At 40.3% G+C, this 18916-nt stretch overlaps 1 protein-coding gene across 5 annotated transcripts in view; it reads right to left on the reverse strand.

The window, feature by feature from the left end:
* The window catches only part of HECTD4 (HECT domain E3 ubiquitin protein ligase 4), a 183327-nt gene that overhangs the window by 101597 nt on the left and 62814 nt on the right, over positions 1-18916 (reverse strand). For all 5 annotated transcript variants that reach the window (XM_046641289.1, XM_046641287.1, XM_046641288.1 and 2 more), the window contains exons 8-9: positions 5489-5681; positions 2190-2348 (exon numbers count right to left, since the gene is read on the reverse strand). In XM_046641289.1, coding sequence (XP_046497245.1) covers positions 2190-2348; positions 5489-5681 — 352 coding nt within the window. The remainder of the gene's footprint in view (positions 1-2189; positions 2349-5488; positions 5682-18916) is intronic.

An 18916-nucleotide genomic window follows, 5' to 3' on the forward strand; every position in this document is an offset into this window, starting at 1 on the left:
TAAGTGCCCATCAACTGATGAATGGATGAAGAAGATGTGGTGTGTATATATATACACAATGGAATACTACTCAGCCATAAAAAAAGACAAAATCATCCCATTTGCAACAACATGGATGGATCTTGAGGGTATCATGTTAAGCAAAATGAGCCAAACAGAGAATGACAAACACCATATGATTTCACTCATATGTGGAAGATAAACAAACACATAGATAAAGAGAACAGATTAGTGGTTACCAGAGGGACGGGGGCGGGGGGTGAAAGGGTAAAGGGACACACATGTATGGTGACAGATAAAAACTAGACTTGGTGGTGAGTATTATGCAGTCTATATAGAAACTGATATATAACAATGTATACCTGAAATTAGACAGTGATAAACCACTATGATCTGAATAAATAAATAAATAAGCCAGACACAAATGGGCATATATTATATAATTCTATATAAATGAAAAGTCCAGAATAGGTAAGTCCAGACAGAAAGAATAGGTAAACCCAGACAGAAAGACTGGTAGATGCCAGGGGCTGGGGCCAGTGGAAAAATGGGGAGTTACTACTAATGGGTTTGGGGTTTCTTTTCGGAGTGATGGAAATGTTCTGGAATTAGATAGTGGTAATAGTTGCACAACTCTGTGAATGTACTTTAAAACCAGTGGACTGTATACTTTAAAGGGGTGAATTTTATGGTATGAAAGTTATATCTCAATAAAGCTGTTATTTAAAAAAAAGAGACTAATAATAAATTTATATCATTTACCCAAGGAGTAAAGGGGACATCCTGTTCAGATGAATAAGCAGAGAAAACAAGCTGTTGAGAAAAAGTCCAACCAATCTGATTTTAAAGGCAAAAGTGTTCTGAAGTGGTTATTTATAAATATCTCCAAACATACGCAACTACTCAAAATGGCCTATAGGCTAAGCTGATATTAGATAAATGATTTTGTTTAAACTGCTGAGGTCAAATTTATATCTGCAAGCTTAAGTTAGAGTAAGAAATACTTTTTTAAAAATATAAATGTAAAATATAATCCTTTAACGGAATTACTGTAAGCAAATTATTTTAAGAGGACAGAACGCGAAATACTGGGAAATAAAAACAAGTAAACTGATTTTAAAACATTTTAACTTTATGTGCCTAAACAAATTTCATGGAAACAAAAAATGCCAGCTCTGTTACCAAGTGGTTAAGTTTGCGCACTCCACTTCAGCAGCCCAGGGTTTCGCCGGTCTGGACCCTGGGCGCAGACATGGCACTGCTCATCAGGCCACGCTGAGGCGGCGTCCCACATGGCTCAACTAGAAGGACCCACAACTGAAATATACAACTATGTACTGAGGGGACTCAGGGAGAAGAATTAAAAAAAAGACTGGCAACAGATGCAAGCTCAGGGCCAATCTTAAAAAAGAAAAAAAAAAAAGAATGCAAAAAAAATTGTTACCCTATATAAAAAGAACATTTCTGGTTTTTTCATTTTTGTTTTTTAGAAATACTTTAACACACTTTAGTGTATAGGGTCACCAAACAATGGTGTGAGATACTATTATCCTTTTATTTTTTACAAGTGGGAAAATTAAGGCTCAGAGGGGTAAATGATGTCCTCAAGGTAATAAAGCCAGCAAACGCCCATGTGAAAGAAACATTTTTTGATTCTGTTTTACTGCATTTGACTAATTGTCCATTCTGAAAGCAAAGCCATGCTGCTTCACTTACTACAGTGTGCCTCCCTCTTCCATAAAGATATACGTATACTTAACATTAATGTTTGCATATGTTTCTTCTGTACTATACAGCTTCTGCTTAACATTTTTGTATGTGTCCTAAAATGGATGTGTTTCACATACTTATTTTAATAGCTTTGGAATTCTGTCACAGTGGGTAGAGTTCTTGCTATGTCACCAGTAAATAATGCGACAATAGATTAGTTTATTTCCTAAAATTTTCCTGAACTCATTATTTCTAGTAATTTTGTAAGACGACAGTTTTCAAAAGGATACTAATATATCTATGAAAATTCTATTTTCAATTCCTCCTAGCCTGTAACTATATTGATAACAGTTTTTTATTGTTATCAGAAATCTATTGTAAACTACTGTTTAACAGAGCAGATTTAAAGTTATTAATAGAAAAGCCTTAAATTTCAAAGTTGGAGACAAACTGGGAAAAGTGTCACAAATTTAACTTACTTTTTAACGATGACAAACCACTTGTTCCACCAAAAAGAGAGCGGGTAGCAGAGCTGCCCGATCCCCCTGGAGGTGGGACCAGCATCACCAAGTATGTGCCACAGGTGTATATGGGCGTCTTCCGAAGCATTTTTAGAGGTAGTCCACAGCTAGTATTTGCTGGTGAAAGGAATGAAAACGGTGAGTAGAAATATTTGACACATAGATTAATGTGATTAGCAACACAAATTAGAGTATAATAGGGGGGCGCCAAATTCAAAAAATGACATGTCAAGATGCGGAAAACAGAGCAAGAAGAAGCTAAGAAAAAAATAATGATCTTCTGGCTCAAAAGCCTGACCCCAAGCCTCCTCTTACATAATCTGAACATTTCTCAAATATGTTCACAATATTCAATATGCCTTTATGTCTCCAAAAATTCTTTCAAAAGAATGAAGCTTTCCATAGACTAAATCTCAAAATAAAAGAAGAATCCCACTGTTTATGTTTCCCCCAGGAAACTGTGCTCCTATAGAGATCTTTTCATTTTATACAGAACAAATTCTTAACAGGTTTGTGATATTACATTCATTACAAATAGCTCTGAACATGAAATCAGCCAGAAATTTCAATCTATAACAAGTTAACAAAAACTTTCACAATATCTATCACAAAATATTATATCTGCATGATTTATGATAACCTGTTATATATTTTTATCTTTTTTTTGGGCCAGTGATATAAACTATCATAAAGAAAATAATTATTGCTTCTAATCAAGAGGTATAAAATGTACTTTGACCTCCCTTACTCACTGGCAGATCTGCAAACGAAGAGTGAACTTAAGGACCTTCTACATATTAGCCTAGTTAGGACTGACGATGGAAATTCAACCAGAGCGCTCACCTAGGAAGCTGTCAGGGTACAAAACAAAGCTTCCCAGATAGACATAAAATCGTCTTCAGATGGTTTCAATTGGAAAAATGAGAAAAGCGAAATCTAATCTGTCTGATATTTATTTTGAATGCTTGTGCTTCTAAAATGCTCCACCTTTTAAAATTCCAAGCTCCCAACAAGTAGATTCTTCATTCAGGACATAAGTCAGGAGCATAAATTTCCACAGGTAAGAAACTCAAAAGGGGCAATGAGTGGAAAATTAGCAATTTTGTGAGCATAACATTATCACCACAATGTTTTTAATAGACATACTCTTATTAACATGGTAATAGGTATTAATTTATCACAAAATAAAAAGTTCTAGGCCTTCTGAATGTTGAGCTGTCAAAAGTTCACTTAGCCTAAACTGGTGAACGTTGTGTAACAACATCATGTTACACGAATACATAGAGAATGTATACAAAAGAACAATGGGGTCACATGTTTGGAATACTGATACCAGTTTTCACAGCATTCTAAATATGCCCTTGTCTTCTCAGTTTTTTCTGATTTAGCCCATATTTTCTTATCCAACAAACATTCTTTTAGTATTTCTATTGTTCAGCGTTAAGAGTCAATCTTCTCCCAAGGGACAAACCCAGATCAAGCCTTCAGCTTGTCAGGAAAAACGTTTTTTTGGATAAAAAAGGACTGTCTTTACAAAGTATTTCCTATAACTCAAATTATCCACAGACCCAAATTATAACAACTATTAATAATTTCCTCACTTATATTTAATACAATAGAGACTTGTGGAAGTAAAATACTATCCTTACACTCTAATATGGACTAATAAGTATTTACTTTGATGGTCTCATGATGAATTAATCACTAATATTTTCTCATCCTAACATTTCAATATATAAAAGGATTAAAGCCTAAAACTGCATTAAATTCATTAAACATATATGAATTCAGATACATTTTTCTATATATGGCATCTTTTTCTAGCCTTATCTTTTACTACAGGTCATGATTTGCTACAAATTCAAGTAGTTGGTATCTAATCTGTAAACTCTTGAAGAATAATATTCTTAACCATTTTAAGTCACAGATGACCTGGAAAATCTGATGAAAATTATGATGCTACACATATGATGTTATTTAAAACTTTGGGGGAGCATGTTTATGAACGCTTTAAAGGTTTATCCCAATTAAGAACTCGTGCTGTAATAGTGCAGAACGGTGTATTTAGTGTGCAACCTTTTATTAAGAAAAGGAGGAAAAGAAGAACACATAAATTTGTCTTTAATCGTATTTGCATAAAGAATTCTGTGAGGATAAATAAAAACTAATAAATATAGTTACCTACAGGGGGCAGGGTGGGGGGAAAATATAGAATACACCAAGATGTGGGAGGAAGATTTGTCTGCATATACTTTTGTATTGTTTTCACTTTCAAACTCTGTAAATGTATTACTTGATTTAAAAGATTAAAGCACAAACACTAAACGCCAAATTCTAGAAAAAGCAACCTCTGTTATGGAAGGTTTGTCTCTTACTTGCTGGGTCAAGATTGTAATTAGTGAAGATGATGCTAAATATGACCTTTTTACATTCATAAAGTATATGCTAAGCATGGAATCAATTAATTTACACTACCAACAATGATAAGGTATTTACAGTTAAAGGCAAAGCTGTTTTAAGTTATTACAGATTCGTGCTACTTCATGTCCATAGCCAACAACATAGATTAACTTGGAATAAGAAAACAGACAATGACTGGAAGGAGATAGAAAGACGGAACTATGTAAAGCACAGTGCTTTGCCTGGCACACTGTAGGCTCAATAAGAAGTGCTGCCTGAATCCCACAGGCGGCTCTCACCAATTACAAGCTGAATGTGTCAAGCCATGAAAAGATGTGGCGGAAACTGAAACGCTTATAATGAAGTGAAAGAAGCCAATCTGAAAAGGCTACATACTGTACGATTCCAGCTACACGATGTTCTGAGAAAGGGAAAACTATGAAGACAATAAAGAGATCAGTGGTCGCCAGGAGGTGGGGCTAGGGGGATGAATAGGCGGAGCACACAGGATTTTTAGGGCAGTGAAACTACTCTGTATGACACCATAATGATGGACATCTGTCATTATGCATTTATCCAAAACCATAGAATGTACAACACCAAGGGTGAACCCTAAGGTAAACTATGGACTTTGGGTGATAATGATGTGTCAATGCAGGTTCATCATTGTAACTAACATACGATCTGGTGGGGAATGCTGATAAGGGGAGAGGCTACGCATGTGTCGGGGCAAGAGATCTGTGGGAAATCTCTGTACTTTCCTCTCAATTTTGCTGTGAACCTAAAACTGTCTTAAAAAAATATAGCTGAATGGAGCTATACAGGTAAAGAGATACGGTAAACAAAGGGCAGCATACCTGCTTGGTCCTCTTTCAGCGTGTTGGAGATGGTGGAGCCAGTAAGGGCGGCCAGCGTTGCAGATGGGGAGGCTCTGTAGCGTGAAAGTCTGCTCAGAAGCATCTCATTAATGCTTTTTGCAGACTCGCCCTCTTTTCTCATTAGAATTGTGCGTTCCTGAAGCGGATTGGCTACAAATACACCATCTTCAACCTAATATTTAAAGAAAAAAAGGCCCTTAAATGCTATGTTTCCATTTAATTAGCAAATTTCCACTTGAGAATTAAATTATTGTAATCTGGTTGTCCAAATGTATTTCAAAAACTGCACCTGAGTAGATGTAAACCTCAAAACTTCAGTATACTATAGAAACTACTGACGACAAGAGAAAGGTTACACTATGTTTGAGAGCTTTCTTTCTTTTTGGTTTTTCTTTTTGATGAGGAAGATTCACCCTGAGGTAACATCTGTTGCCAATCTTCCTCTTTTTTTTTTTTTCTTGAGGAAGATTAGCCCTGAGCTAACATCTTTGCCAGCCTTCCTCTATTTTTTGTACATGGGATGCCTCCACAGCACGGCTGACAGGTAGAGTAGGTCCACACCTGGGATCAGGACCCACGAACCTGTGCCGCCAAAGCAGAGCGTACAGAACTTTAACCATTCGGCCATGGGGCCAGCCCCTGAGAGCTTTCATTTTTTATAATAGCCCAGATTCTAAAAGTAATGAGGTTCTACGAAAAGCTGTTGATTAAAATTCATTATATTGAATTCCATAGGCAGTTCTCAGTAATTAACAAGCTTCTGACAGGTACAAGTAAGATGAGAAGAAAACAAATCAATCAGTTTTTGATTTACTATTAAATATGACTATGAGGATAATATCTTCTTGAAATATAATTAGTAGCTAAAATCCAAACTGCATATTAACAGCAGTTAACATCAGCCCCAGCTGCTTAGGTATTGGCAGAACAATCCTGCCGAAAGGCAGACTTTGTCTGCTAAAAATACATGTTGGCTTCAACTGGATCCTTGGTGGTTAGCAGTTCTTCACTCATCACTTGATTATGCCCCAGCAAAATTTCTGGAGTGCTGATTCCAAAATTCCTTCACCAATTTGGAGTTTGACTTTAAGCAGACCCCTGGCTTTCTTTATTGCTAAAAAGATCCAGACCACTTACCATAAGCTGCTCCCACTCATCTTTCTTCCAACTCAAGAATCTTTGTATCCAGCCTCATTTATTCTTCCTTTCCTCTTAGCTCAGAGGAAGAAACACTTCACCTCTTGTTATTTAAGGTTAACTCTTCCACTTTTGCCTCCTCTCTAACTGCTCCCTTAGTTAATTCCCTTCTGTCCCTTCACCGTCAATGCCTCCCTCTCTATTAACTTCCTTCTCCTTGGTTTCAAATATTCACAGGTCTTTGAGATCTTAAACAAAACGTTGGTGGCCCATTGAAATACCACCCCTTTTCTCCACTTCCACTAACTGTCAAATGTCTCAAATATATCTCATGCAGTCTCTGCATCCCACTGCCCCTTCCAGACCCAGGCTCCTGGATCTGGCTGGAGTCTCAGAAACTAGTGTCACCAGCAAAGGTGGGCAGGACTGGCCTGAAGCTATGGGGTAGAGAGATAAGAGGGAATAGGAGAGCAAAGTGGCAAGGCTCACAGAAGCAAATTAAAGCAAAGAAGGAGTCCAAAGTGGGAGGTTGGTAACAGAGAAGCAGCAAGAGAAAACAAGCAAATTCAGAAGCACAGCCAGTAAAGATTCCCAGAGGGAGCTGTAGATACTGGGGGACACTTTTATGACACAGTCACAGATGATAAGGGAAAGGATTTCTTAGAGAGTCCAAAAACGCTGTTTCTATTTCCTTGCCCCCGCTTCTTAACCCTTTGCAGTTGCTTAACCCTCTAACAAGTGGACATCCTTGACGGTCCACGAGTACCCTAAAACCAAAACCATCCACCTTCTCCTCAACTTCTGCATAAGCTGTGCCACGGGTGCCTTGGGCTTCTCCCTCCTCAGTCCTGGTGACAGAACACAATCCTGGTTTGCTTCTTCATAACATGAACACTTATCATGTGTAAGGTACTCTGCTAGTGAGCAAAGCTAACCCAGTCTCTGCTCTCCTTGTTCTCTCTCTCTTTTTTTGGTGAGGAATTTTTTTTGGTTTCGTGGAGGAATAGTAAGTGGACGATTACTAGAGCTGTGACGATGAACGGTAGGATGAAGTGGACGGCAAAGAATCAGGGGAGGGTGGCTTTGTCTGTGGAGAATCCGCCTCAGATTCATTCGACGAGGTTGGTGCCTGAGGAAGATTCACCTTGAGCTAACATCTGTTGCGAATCTTCCTCTATTTTGTATGTGGGTTGCCACCATAGCATGGCTGCCGACAAGTGGTGTAGGTCTGCACACAGGAACCAAACCCGGGCACCAAACCCGGGCTGCTGAAGTGGAGAAAGCTGAACTTAACCATTAGGCCACAGGGCTGGCCCACTGCCTTGCTCTCTCTTATTTGCTGGTTCCGCATCTCCACTGACTTAAATTGGAGCTTGCCTAGGATTAAACCTAGGCTCTGGTGTCTAAGACCTCCGCCTGGAACACTCTGTCCCTAGCTCTTCCCATGGCTAGCTCTTTCCCATCATTCAGGTCTCAGGTAGAATGTCACCTCCTCAAAGAGGCCTTCTCTGATTACCAATCTAAAGAAGAATCTCCTCCACAACCCCTCCAAGCCAGAGCACATCACCCTGTTTTGTTATCTGCACAGCACTTACCACTCTCTGAAATTATCTTACTCACTAATTCATTTACTGTTTGCCCTTCTATTGCCCCTACCGGGACTGAATGCCAGCTCCCCAAGAACAGGGAGCCTGCCGGCCTGGTTCACCATAGCATTCCCAGCACTTAGGAGGCACACAGTAAATACCTGATGGCTTGCTGAATAAACACATCAGTGCCCTCGCCCAAATCCAATCCCAGCTCTCCACGCAACTCCCACGTTTCTATATCCAGACTCATCCTCGATACTGAGATCTAGTCCCACTTTTCTAACTGCCTCCCACTCCCTGGTTCTTCAACTTGAAGAGCCTACTTTCGCCTAAAATTGAACACATCCACGTCTTACCACATTGTTTTAGACCCAGCCTCTTGCTAGATTAACTTTTACCAAACATAGCTCTATTTATGTCGCACAACTCTAAATATAACCCTTCAAAGGCATCCAAGACAAAACTCAATCACTTTAAGCTTCGCATTCAAAAGTATTGCCCAATCTGGCCCTAAGAGAAAAACAATGGACAACTGAAAAAAAAAAAAAAAACACCACAAAACTATATTGTTGTGTTCGAGTACTTTGAAAATACTGAAAAGAAAACCTGATAAAGCACCTGGGGGAAGCAAGGAGGACTGCGGTTTGCTACACGGTGGTACAGCTATGAACCGCTATACTTAGCAAAGAAGCTCTTCAGGATAAAAAAGCTACTGATTTAGAAAGAAGATGAGCCTGAGAGGAGAGGGAAGCAGCACGAGTTAAGAGTGATAAGAAGCCTCCCTCCTGGCTCCCTCCATGGCCCGAGCCACCATCATCTCCAGCCTGAGGACTGAACCTGCCTCTCACCTGCTCTCCTATTTCCCCCTTGGCACCTGTGTGCTATGCTCTCCTCTCCACACACCAGACAAGGATCATTTACAAATGTAAGTAAAACCACAAAATAAAACCTGTAAATAAAACAGGTCCTTCCATTTACAAATGTAAATAAAACCGCATCCTTCCCTGTTTGAAACGCTGTAGTGACTTCCCAACACACTTATAACAGAATCCAAACTACCCGTAAGACCCATGTGGTCCAAAGTCCGCTGAACTCCTAGCCTCATCTGCCTCTGCTTGCCCTTTCTCATCATGCTTTCAGCCACAATGGCCTTCTGTTACTCCTCCAAAATGCCAAGGTTCCTCCTAACTCTAGGCCTTGTACTTGCTGTTCCCTTCTCCCGGACTTAACAACCATTCCGGTTTGTCGGGGACTGTCCTGGTTTTAGCACTGAAAGTCCCATGTCCTGAGCAATCTCTCAGTCCCAGGCAAACTGGGGTAGTTGGTCACCCTATCTGTCAGGAAGGATGGGTGCTAATCATTCAGATCTCAGCTCAAATGTCCTTCCTCAGAAAGGCCCTTGCTGCCAGCCAAACTACAGTAGCTCCCCTCCTCCACCCCACTCACTCTCTATCACACCATCCTGCTTTAGCTTCTCCCAGCATTTGTCACTAGCTGAAGTCATTCTGTTCTTGTTGTTTACTGTCTTACTGGCTAACTCCCCCCACTGTAATGTAAGCTCCTTGAAAACAAAAGCTTGTTACCCTGCTACCCAGACAATGCAATGTAGCAGGTACTGGATTAATACTGGATGAATGAAGGGCATCTTAGTCATCAGGATCATAATTTAAAGGAAGTAACAAACCCATAGAGAGAAGGAGGGAAAGGGATCTAGTGTGTCCATTACTGTAATGACCGTATGTTTAGGAAGGGACTAAAGAGGACAAAGCAGCAGTAAGATTGCCACTGAATCTATCTAAAGAACAGCAGTTTATAGAGAACAAAACAGAAGTGAAGATGTAAAAACTGTGCTGTGGGGGCTGGCCCTGGGGTGCAGTGGTTAAGTTTGGCATGCTCTGCTTGGGCAGCCCAGTTCGCAGGTTCAGATCATGGGCCTACACCACTCATCAGCTATGCTGTGGTGGCGACCCATATAGAAAGTGGAGGAAACACAGATGTTATCTCAGAGCTAATCTTCCACAGCAAAACAAAACAAAACAAAAAACTGGGCTCTGAAAAGGCACAAAAGAGTTATAGAAGATTCTCAAGCAGGGATGTGTTGAGTGTAGAAGTAACCAAATCAGGCAGGAAGATTCCATGCCTCAGCTATTCTGTAGTCTTAAAAGGCCAGAAGTGTAAGCGTCTTAGAGCTTCAAAAGGGCTGCGACTCCAAGTGGTAGACTGTTACATTAGTGGGCCCAGTGAATGACACGTCCTGGTATTCATGCCCTCGTTTAGTCCCCTCCCACACCGCCTCTAGGCTTGGCCATTAGGAAGCATCGTGCAAGCAGAGGCTTGATAAGCACTTGTCCTCTTGAAAAGCTCCCATCTGAAAGGCAGCCTCTATGCTATCAAGAGGTCCAGCCTAGACTACTGAGGTCAAGTGGAGAGAGACTCTGGAAAATGAAAGACCACCTTGAATGTTACAGCCCCAGCCAAGCTCCAAGATGAATGAAGTTGCAGGTGTGACTTCAGCTTCTCCATGTAGAGAAGAACCACCCAGCTGAGCCCAGTCAACCTACAAATCATGACTGCTGGAAGTCACTTAGTTTTGCAGTGGTTTGTTGAAAAGCAGTAGATAACTGAAATATGCCAAAAGTCAGAGAAATTCTGTGATCCAAGTGTTATAGGTTGTTTTATATTAATAATAGCATAAATTAGTTAGGGAGATTATTCTCCACATTCCATTTCTTTACATCATACTCCTCTAACTGTGTTTCTATAGTCTACCTTATATAATGATTAGTTATCTAATTCCATTGAGTTAATAAGAAATCATTTGAAAGACAAGTTGGATCCTACTCTCCGATTATGTATTCATTTTAGCCATCCTTCAATCCTATAGTTTTCCCTCAATCCTAGGTACCAAGAGGCCTACTCTATAGATCAAACTCAGCTGAATGTTTCATGAAAAATGATGCAATGCAAGGAAGAACACAAGTGGTGTTCAAGATCCCAAAAATGTTTTTAAAATTTAATTTTTTTCTGATTATAAAACTAATATATGATCTTTTCTATAGTTGTTTAGTCTCTTTAAGAATCTTTTTTTTTTTTAAAAAAAAATTTGCCCCCGGGCAAAAATCTTTTGCCAATTTTTTTTTTTTTTTTTTTTTTATCCTTCTTCTTCTCCCCAAAGCCCCGCAGGACATAGTTGTGCATTCTAGTTGTAGGTCCTTCTGGTTGTGCTTTGTGGGAGGCTGCATGGACTGATGAGTGGTGCCATGTCTGTGCCCAGGATCCAAACTGGCGAAAGCCTGGGATGCCAAAGCCGAGTACACAAACTTAACCACTCGGCCACGGGGCCAGCCCTCTTTAAGGATCTTTAAATCTTGCTTTTGTCTATTCTTGATCCAAAAGCTACAATGGACTTTTAAAACCAGATCCTGCTCAAAACTCTCCAAGAGCTTTCCATGGCACAAGGAATAAAATCCAAATACCTTGCAAGGCCTTACAGGAAATGGTCCCGACTACCTCTCCAAATATTTACACCATTTAGAAACCAAATTTATCATGAATCAGGAAAGTAAAGGATTTCAGCATTCAGCCATAAAAAGAAGGAAATCTTGCCATTTGTGATAACATGGATGAAACTTGAGGGCATTATACTAAGTGAAATAAGTCTGTATGATCTTATTTATGATCAAATACTGTATGATCTCACTTATATGTCGAAGATAAAAAAGTTGAACTCGTAAAAACAGAGAGTAGAATGGTGGTTGCCAGGGGCTACCGGACGGGGAGATGGTGGTCAATGGGTGCAAACATTCAGTTAGAAGATGAATCAGTTCTGGGGATCGAACGCACAGCACGGTGACTATAAATAATACTCTACTGTATACTTGAAATTTGCCAAGAGTAGATCTTAAACGTTCTCAACACACACACACACGTAGTAACTATGTGAGGTGATGGATGTGTTAAGTGACTTGATTGTGGTAATCATTTCACAATGTATACATATGTCAAATCATCACGCTGTACACCTTAAACATACACTTTATAGATAAACTTTCTTGTCTGGTTTGACCCAGGCAGTTCACCAGAGGGCTATGGCTAAGCCCTATAATTTATAAATTTTGAAGCAGGTGATTTTATTATTTATTGAATAATTTAAATTTTAAAAAACAAAGTTAAAAATACTTCAACATCCCCAGAGTCTACTCCACTACCTCCCTCTAATTTCTCTCCTTTTCTCGCGACAAATCTCTGCAGAGAATTCCCTATTCTTCTCCCGTCTCATCCTCTCCACCTCACTCCTCAGCCAAATCCATCCGGCTTCCAACCCTCTCCCCCACAACAGCTCTTGCTATGGCTACCACCAATGGCCTCCACAGTCTCCATTCAAAAGACCTCTTTCAGTCTCAATCTTGACTTCTCAGCAGAATTCAATAGAAGGGATAGGATTTTATTTTATATAAAATATTTTATATAGAATGGTCAGAAAAGTCTTTCTGATAAGGTGATCCTTGAACAGAGACCTAAAAAAATGTGAGAGAACACGTGGTTATCTGCAGGAGGACGTCCCAGCACAAAGGCCCTGCGGTGGCAGCACACTTGGCGTCTCTGTGTGTCAGCAAGGAGGCTGGCTATGGCTCAAGTGGTGTGAGTGGCAGGTGCAGAGAGTGGGAGGTGAAGAGGGACCCAAATCACGTAGTACCTGTACAGAGGTCACGGGTTTGCGGATATACTTTGAAGGTAGAGCAGGCAGCATCTGCCGACAGGACATGGAATTTGGGAAGGGAAAAAAAGAGGACTCAAGAGTGACACCAAAGGTTTCTGGCCAGCACTGGAAGGACACAGATACCATTAACTGAAATGGGCGAGCTTGCAGGAGGAGTAAGTCTGGAGTAAAACTGGAAGTTTGGTTGGGGGCATATTTAGCCTGAGGTGACTATCAGACTTCCAACTGGAAAAGTCTCACATTCTGTGCATATACAAATAAACACCCACATCGATATGCATCTACAGCTCCGGGGACAGGTTTGGCTGAGAAGCAAATGTAAGCATCATCAGTATAAAGAGGCATTTAAAGCTATAAGATAGGACAAGATCAACAAGGGAGTCAGAACAGATAGAGCAGAGCGAGGGGTCCTGGGAACAGGTCCTGGCACACATGATTGTTGGAAGGTAGAGAAGACAAGGCTGGGCAGGAACAACGAGTGACAGGAGATGTCCTATAGGATGTCCCACAAGCCAAGTGAACACAGTTTCAAGAATGGGGGAGTGATAAAACACATTAAATACTGCTAAAAGGTCACGTAAAGAGCAGACTGAGTTGACCCTGAACTTAGTAACGTGGAAGTCCCTGGTAAACTTGGCAAGAGCTGTTTTGGTGGTGAGGATGCAAGACTGACCGGAGCAGGTTCAAGAAAGAATGCAAGAAAAGAATATAAAAACAGTAAGAATAAACTCTGTCAAGAGTATTGCTGTAAAAGGGAGCCAAAAATGGGGGAGTGGAGGTGGCTATGGGTTAAGGGAGTTGTTTCTGGTTTTTTTGAGGAAGATTAGCCCTGAGCTAACATCTGCCGCCAATCCTACTCTTTTTGCTGAGGAAGATTGGCCCTGAGCTAACATCCGTGCCCATCTTCTTCTACTTTCTATGTGGGACGCCTGCCATAGCATGGCTTGCCAAGCAGTGCCATGCCTGCATCCGGGATCTGAACCGGAGAACCCTAGGCCGCCAAAGCAGAACGTGCGAACTTAACCACTGCACAACAGGGCCAGCCTCGGGAGTTGTTTCGTTTTTTAAGACAGGATATTCTCCAAGTATTTGTACGCTGTGCTGAACGATCCATTGAGAGAGGAAAGCAGTTAACAATGTAGGAGGACAACTGCAGAAAGAGTCCGCCTCCCTACCCTAACTTTTATCACACAGCAAGTAGCAAACACACACAGTGTTCTGAACCCAGCTTTTCATACTAAACAGTAGAACTTGGAAATTAATCTACTTCAGTCTATGCAGATCTGCCGCATACTTGTTAATGGCTACACAGTGTTCCATTCTATGAAAGTAGCATAGGCAGTAAGCCAGATATCTATGTTTAGCTTCCCAAGTCAGCAGTTTGGAAGCTGCTAACCTAGTGGCTGGTGATGCTTAAAATTTTATTTAATGATGAAAAATTTCAAACATATGCAAAAACACAGAATAGTATAATGAACCTCCATATACCCATTATCCAAATTCAACTATTATCCAGATAATGCCGCACCTGTTTAACCGATCCACATCTTTTTTGCTCAAGCATTTTGAAGCGTAGCACAGACATCAAGTAATTCCACTTTTGAATACTTCACTACACATCTTTAAAAATGACATTTTATTATATAACCACAATGTCATTATCATACTTTAAAAACAAATTAAGAAGAACCCGTTGGGTTCATCTAATACTTATTTTATATTCAAGTTCCAAACTGTCTCCAAAAAAAATTTTTTTAACAGTTGGTTTGTTTGATTCAGACTCCAAAAATGAGTCAAAGGTGGTTCTTTTAATATAGAGCAGGCTCCTTCCCCCCCAACTTTTCATTTCATGCCACTGACAGAGGCTATTTCAGTTGTTCTCTTTCCTCCAAGGCTGGAATAGGCTTTTGATTGTATAACTCTATGTCTAAAACTATCTTTATGTTGTTTTTACACTTCATTGATACTTTGATTGAATACTGACTTCTGGGTTGGAAATCAATTTCCCTCAGAATTTTGAAAGGACAGCTCCTTTTTTTTGTTGGTGAGGAAGATTGGCTCTGAGCTAACATCTGCTGCCAATCTTCCTCTTTTTACTTGAGGAAGATTGGCCCTGAGCTAACACCTATGCCAATCTTTCTCTATTTTTTTTATGTGGGATGTCACCACAGCATGGCTTGATGAGCAGTGTGTAGGTCTGTGCCCAGGTTCCAAACCTGCGAACCCTGGGCCAGTGAAGTGGAGCACATGAACTTAACCACTATGCCACCGGGCGGGCCCCATGGCTCCACTTTTGCCTCAAGTAATGCTATTGAATAGCCTGGTGATTTTCTAATTATCATCATTTGTATACCATTTTATTTTATTTCTGGAAGCTCTAAAATCCTCTCTTTATTCCTAATAATCTGAAATTTCAGGATGATGTGCCCCAGTGTGGGCATTTTTCATTCACTGTGCCAGATATCTTTTACTCTGGACATCAGTGTCCTTTAGTCTGACATTTTTCTTCTATTATTTCTTTGATCCTCTCCTCCTCTTTATTTTCTCTGTTGTCTTTTGGAACCCCTATTAGTAAGACTTTAGACGGATTACTCCTCTATGTCGTTTATCTTTTCTCTCATATTTACTGTTGTTTATCTATTTGTCCTACTTTCTGGGAGATTTCTTCTTATCTTTAACCCTTTTATTAATTTAAAATTTTTGACAATTGTAGTTTTAACTTCCAGGAGCTCTTTCTCATCCCCCAATTGTTCTTTTTTTGTGACATCTGGTTTTGATTTTACGAATGCAGTATCTTCTCATATCTCACAGAGTAGTTAGTGTTTATAAAGTTTTATTCTACTTTTACTTATTTATAATTTTCAAATTGGAGGCTCTCCTCATTTATCTAGAGATCCTTGGTTGTCTGCTTTTTTTTAGTTTTTAAGACTTTTTATTAGGGTAATTTTTAAATGTACACAAAAGAGAGAATAGTATAATAAGCACCCCATGTACCCATCACCTGGCTTCAACAAGTATCAGTATTTTGCCAAACTTTTTTTACCTATTCCCCTCCTTTCTACACACATACCTCTCCAAAGTTTTGAGCTTTGTTTGCTAGAGTTGTTTTGTATCTGCTCTTTTTTATTTTTTTAAGGTATGCTTTTTTTCCCTCCCCAAAGCTCCAGTGCATAGTTGTATATCCTAGTTGTAGGTCATTCTAGTTCTTCTATGTGGGATGCCACCACAGCACGGCTTGATCAGTGGTGTGTAGGTCTGTGCCCAGGATCTGAACCCACGAACCCTGGGCCACCAAAGCAGAGCACATGAACTTAATCACTCAGCCAAGGGGCCAGCTCCATGTATCTGTTCTTTTTTAAAAGTTCAGTAGTAATCAGGAATGCTGTGCACATGGTTGAGGCTTGCTTACTGGAATCGCTTGTGGGCGATTTGCCGGGGCAGCAAGTCTTTTCCTTGGATGAACCCCAGTGTCAGTATATCAAGATCTTTTTTCTGGAGTCATGCAGTTTCTTCAGAAAACAAACGTCTAGTCTTTTGCCTGGGCAGCCAGCACGTGAGCACAAATGCTACGTACACCAGAAAGGGGACCACAGTTCCATTTTTTATTTTTTTTTTGAGGAAGATTAGCCCTGAGCTAACTGCTGCCAATCCTCCTCTTTTTGCTGAGGAAGACTGGCCCTGAGCTATCATGCATGCCCATCTTCCTCTACTTTATATGTGGGACGCCTACCACAGCATGGCTTGCCAAGTGGTGCCATGTCCACAACTGGGATCCGGACTGGCGAACCCCGGGCCGCTGAAGCAGAATGTGCGCACTTAACCGCTGCGCCACCAGGCTGGCCCCAAGGGGACGACAGCTTTTATAAACTTTCCTTTTATAAACTTTCAGTCTATAGCCCTTGTCTCACAATGGCTCTGCGCCAGACCGGATGACTCCAATTCCTAAGACTCTCGAAGGCTGGATGGGGTCCTCCTCTTGGGATTCCTCTGAACATATACTTCTTGTTTCGGCTTTGCCCACACTGAAGGACAGGAAGGGACACTACTATCTCTATCTTCTAAAATAGGGGGAACAAGAGATACTGCCTAGAGCTGAGGAATAAGAAAGAAAGGTTTAACCAAAAGTGACAAAGATACCCCAAAGAGGAATTAGAATGAATGAAATAAATACATTACAAAGAAGCAGGAAAGGAAGAAGAGGAATTGAGCCAAATCCTCATCTATTACAGCAAAAAGAAACATCAACACACAATATATGGAGTTCAGAAATCAAGAAACAGCAATATAAGCCTTTTATGAGAGATATCAAGGTAACCATGAGAAGAACAAAAAACTGAAACCAGCACAGTAACTGCCCATGAGGAGCACGGCAGGGACGGGGCAAGGGCCTCTCTCTTCTCCCTATGAGCTTGGATGCGCTACCTGAAGCTTTAATCCACGGGCATGTATTTCTCTGATACAATTTTTTCTTTTAATTTAACAAAAGCGTATCATGGAAAGGGAGGATTCCTCAATGTTTTCTCATTATTCTGGGGATAAAGACCTAAATTCTTTAAACAGCTGGCAAGTCTGTTAAAAAACAAACAAAAAAAAGCTTTCCTGACAATTTAATTATGAGCGCATGTTCTAGTTCAATCTCTAGCAGATCAATTCAAAGATTCACTCTGGTTGGCACATTTTATAAGAAACGATAATGATCAGAGAATACTGAGAAACTAAAGAGAAAAAGAAAAGAATGTGTGGTTAAAGGTTATGAGACTCCTGACTGACAGTCAGCTGGTGGGATGGGTGACTGGTTTCCCAGAACAAGTTTTAACCCCATTAAAATTTATCAGAAAATTGCTTGTGGTTTTTTTTTCTTCAGGAATGCTAATTTCTTCCCAGAAGGAATACGTAAATTACATCACGGAAAAAAAGTTTTGACACAGACCTGGCTTGGGGCAATTTTTTCTCCTACAACTCTCACCAAATCCTCTCTAGACCAGCTCTGTCCAATAGAAGTTTCTTCAATGATGGAAACATTCTATACCTTTGATGTTCAAGACAGTAACCACTAGCCAGCTACATTGGCTAAGGTGGCTAACTGAAACGTGGCTAATGTGACTGAGCAACTAAAGTTTTAATTTTATCTTATTCTGACTAATTTAAAGAGCCACATGTGGCCACTGGCTACTGCACTGGAACAGTATAGCCTAGACTACCAAGGCTCCCAGTCTCTTCCAGCCCCAAGCTCTCCTTCTCTCTGCGTTCCAGCCACTCTGGCCCACTGTCACTTCCTAAAACAGGAATGCTTGCTCCTGCCACAGAGCCTTTGCACTTGCAGTCTCCTCTTCCTAGAATGTTCTTCCCTCCCTTATTTCCCAACTTCTTCATCTGGTTAACTACTACTTTTCCTTCACTACCTAAAATTACCTTGCCCACTTATTTGCTCACTTGTTTATGGCTAATTTTTTGTCTCTCCACCACCACCACGATCCCAACCTACCCACCAGCCAGAATACAAGCTCCATTTGAGCAAAGATCCTGCCCACCTTACCCATCTCTGCATTCCCATCACCTAGATATAACACTGCCTGGCTCTCAGTAGGCATTTAGCTAATATCTAATGAATAAATGTCTTCTCACAATTTTAATTGTCATCTCTCTCGGAGACTCCCCATATCTATCTATAGACCCGATCTTGCTACTGTAATTAACTTCCAAATTTCCAAGAAGTCCCATGAGCCTTCCTACTTTAAAAACCCACTGTCCACACATTAGCTATTGTTATCTCCACTCTATTGTCAGATTAACCTCCAGAAAGTTTGGTTTTATTTGTGTCAGACAACTCCAAACAAAGAAACCTTCAAAGACATCCAAAAGAAAAATTGGTTTCAAGGCAACAGCAAACACACTGTACACACTCCAAGTTTCTTAGGTCCTTTGAAAAACAGTATAAAGAGAAAGGAAATAGAAATGTCT

The sequence above is a fragment of the Equus quagga genome, chromosome 15, assembly GCF_021613505.1.
Source record: "Equus quagga isolate Etosha38 chromosome 15, UCLA_HA_Equagga_1.0, whole genome shotgun sequence".
Taxonomy (NCBI): domain Eukaryota; kingdom Metazoa; phylum Chordata; class Mammalia; order Perissodactyla; family Equidae; genus Equus; species Equus quagga.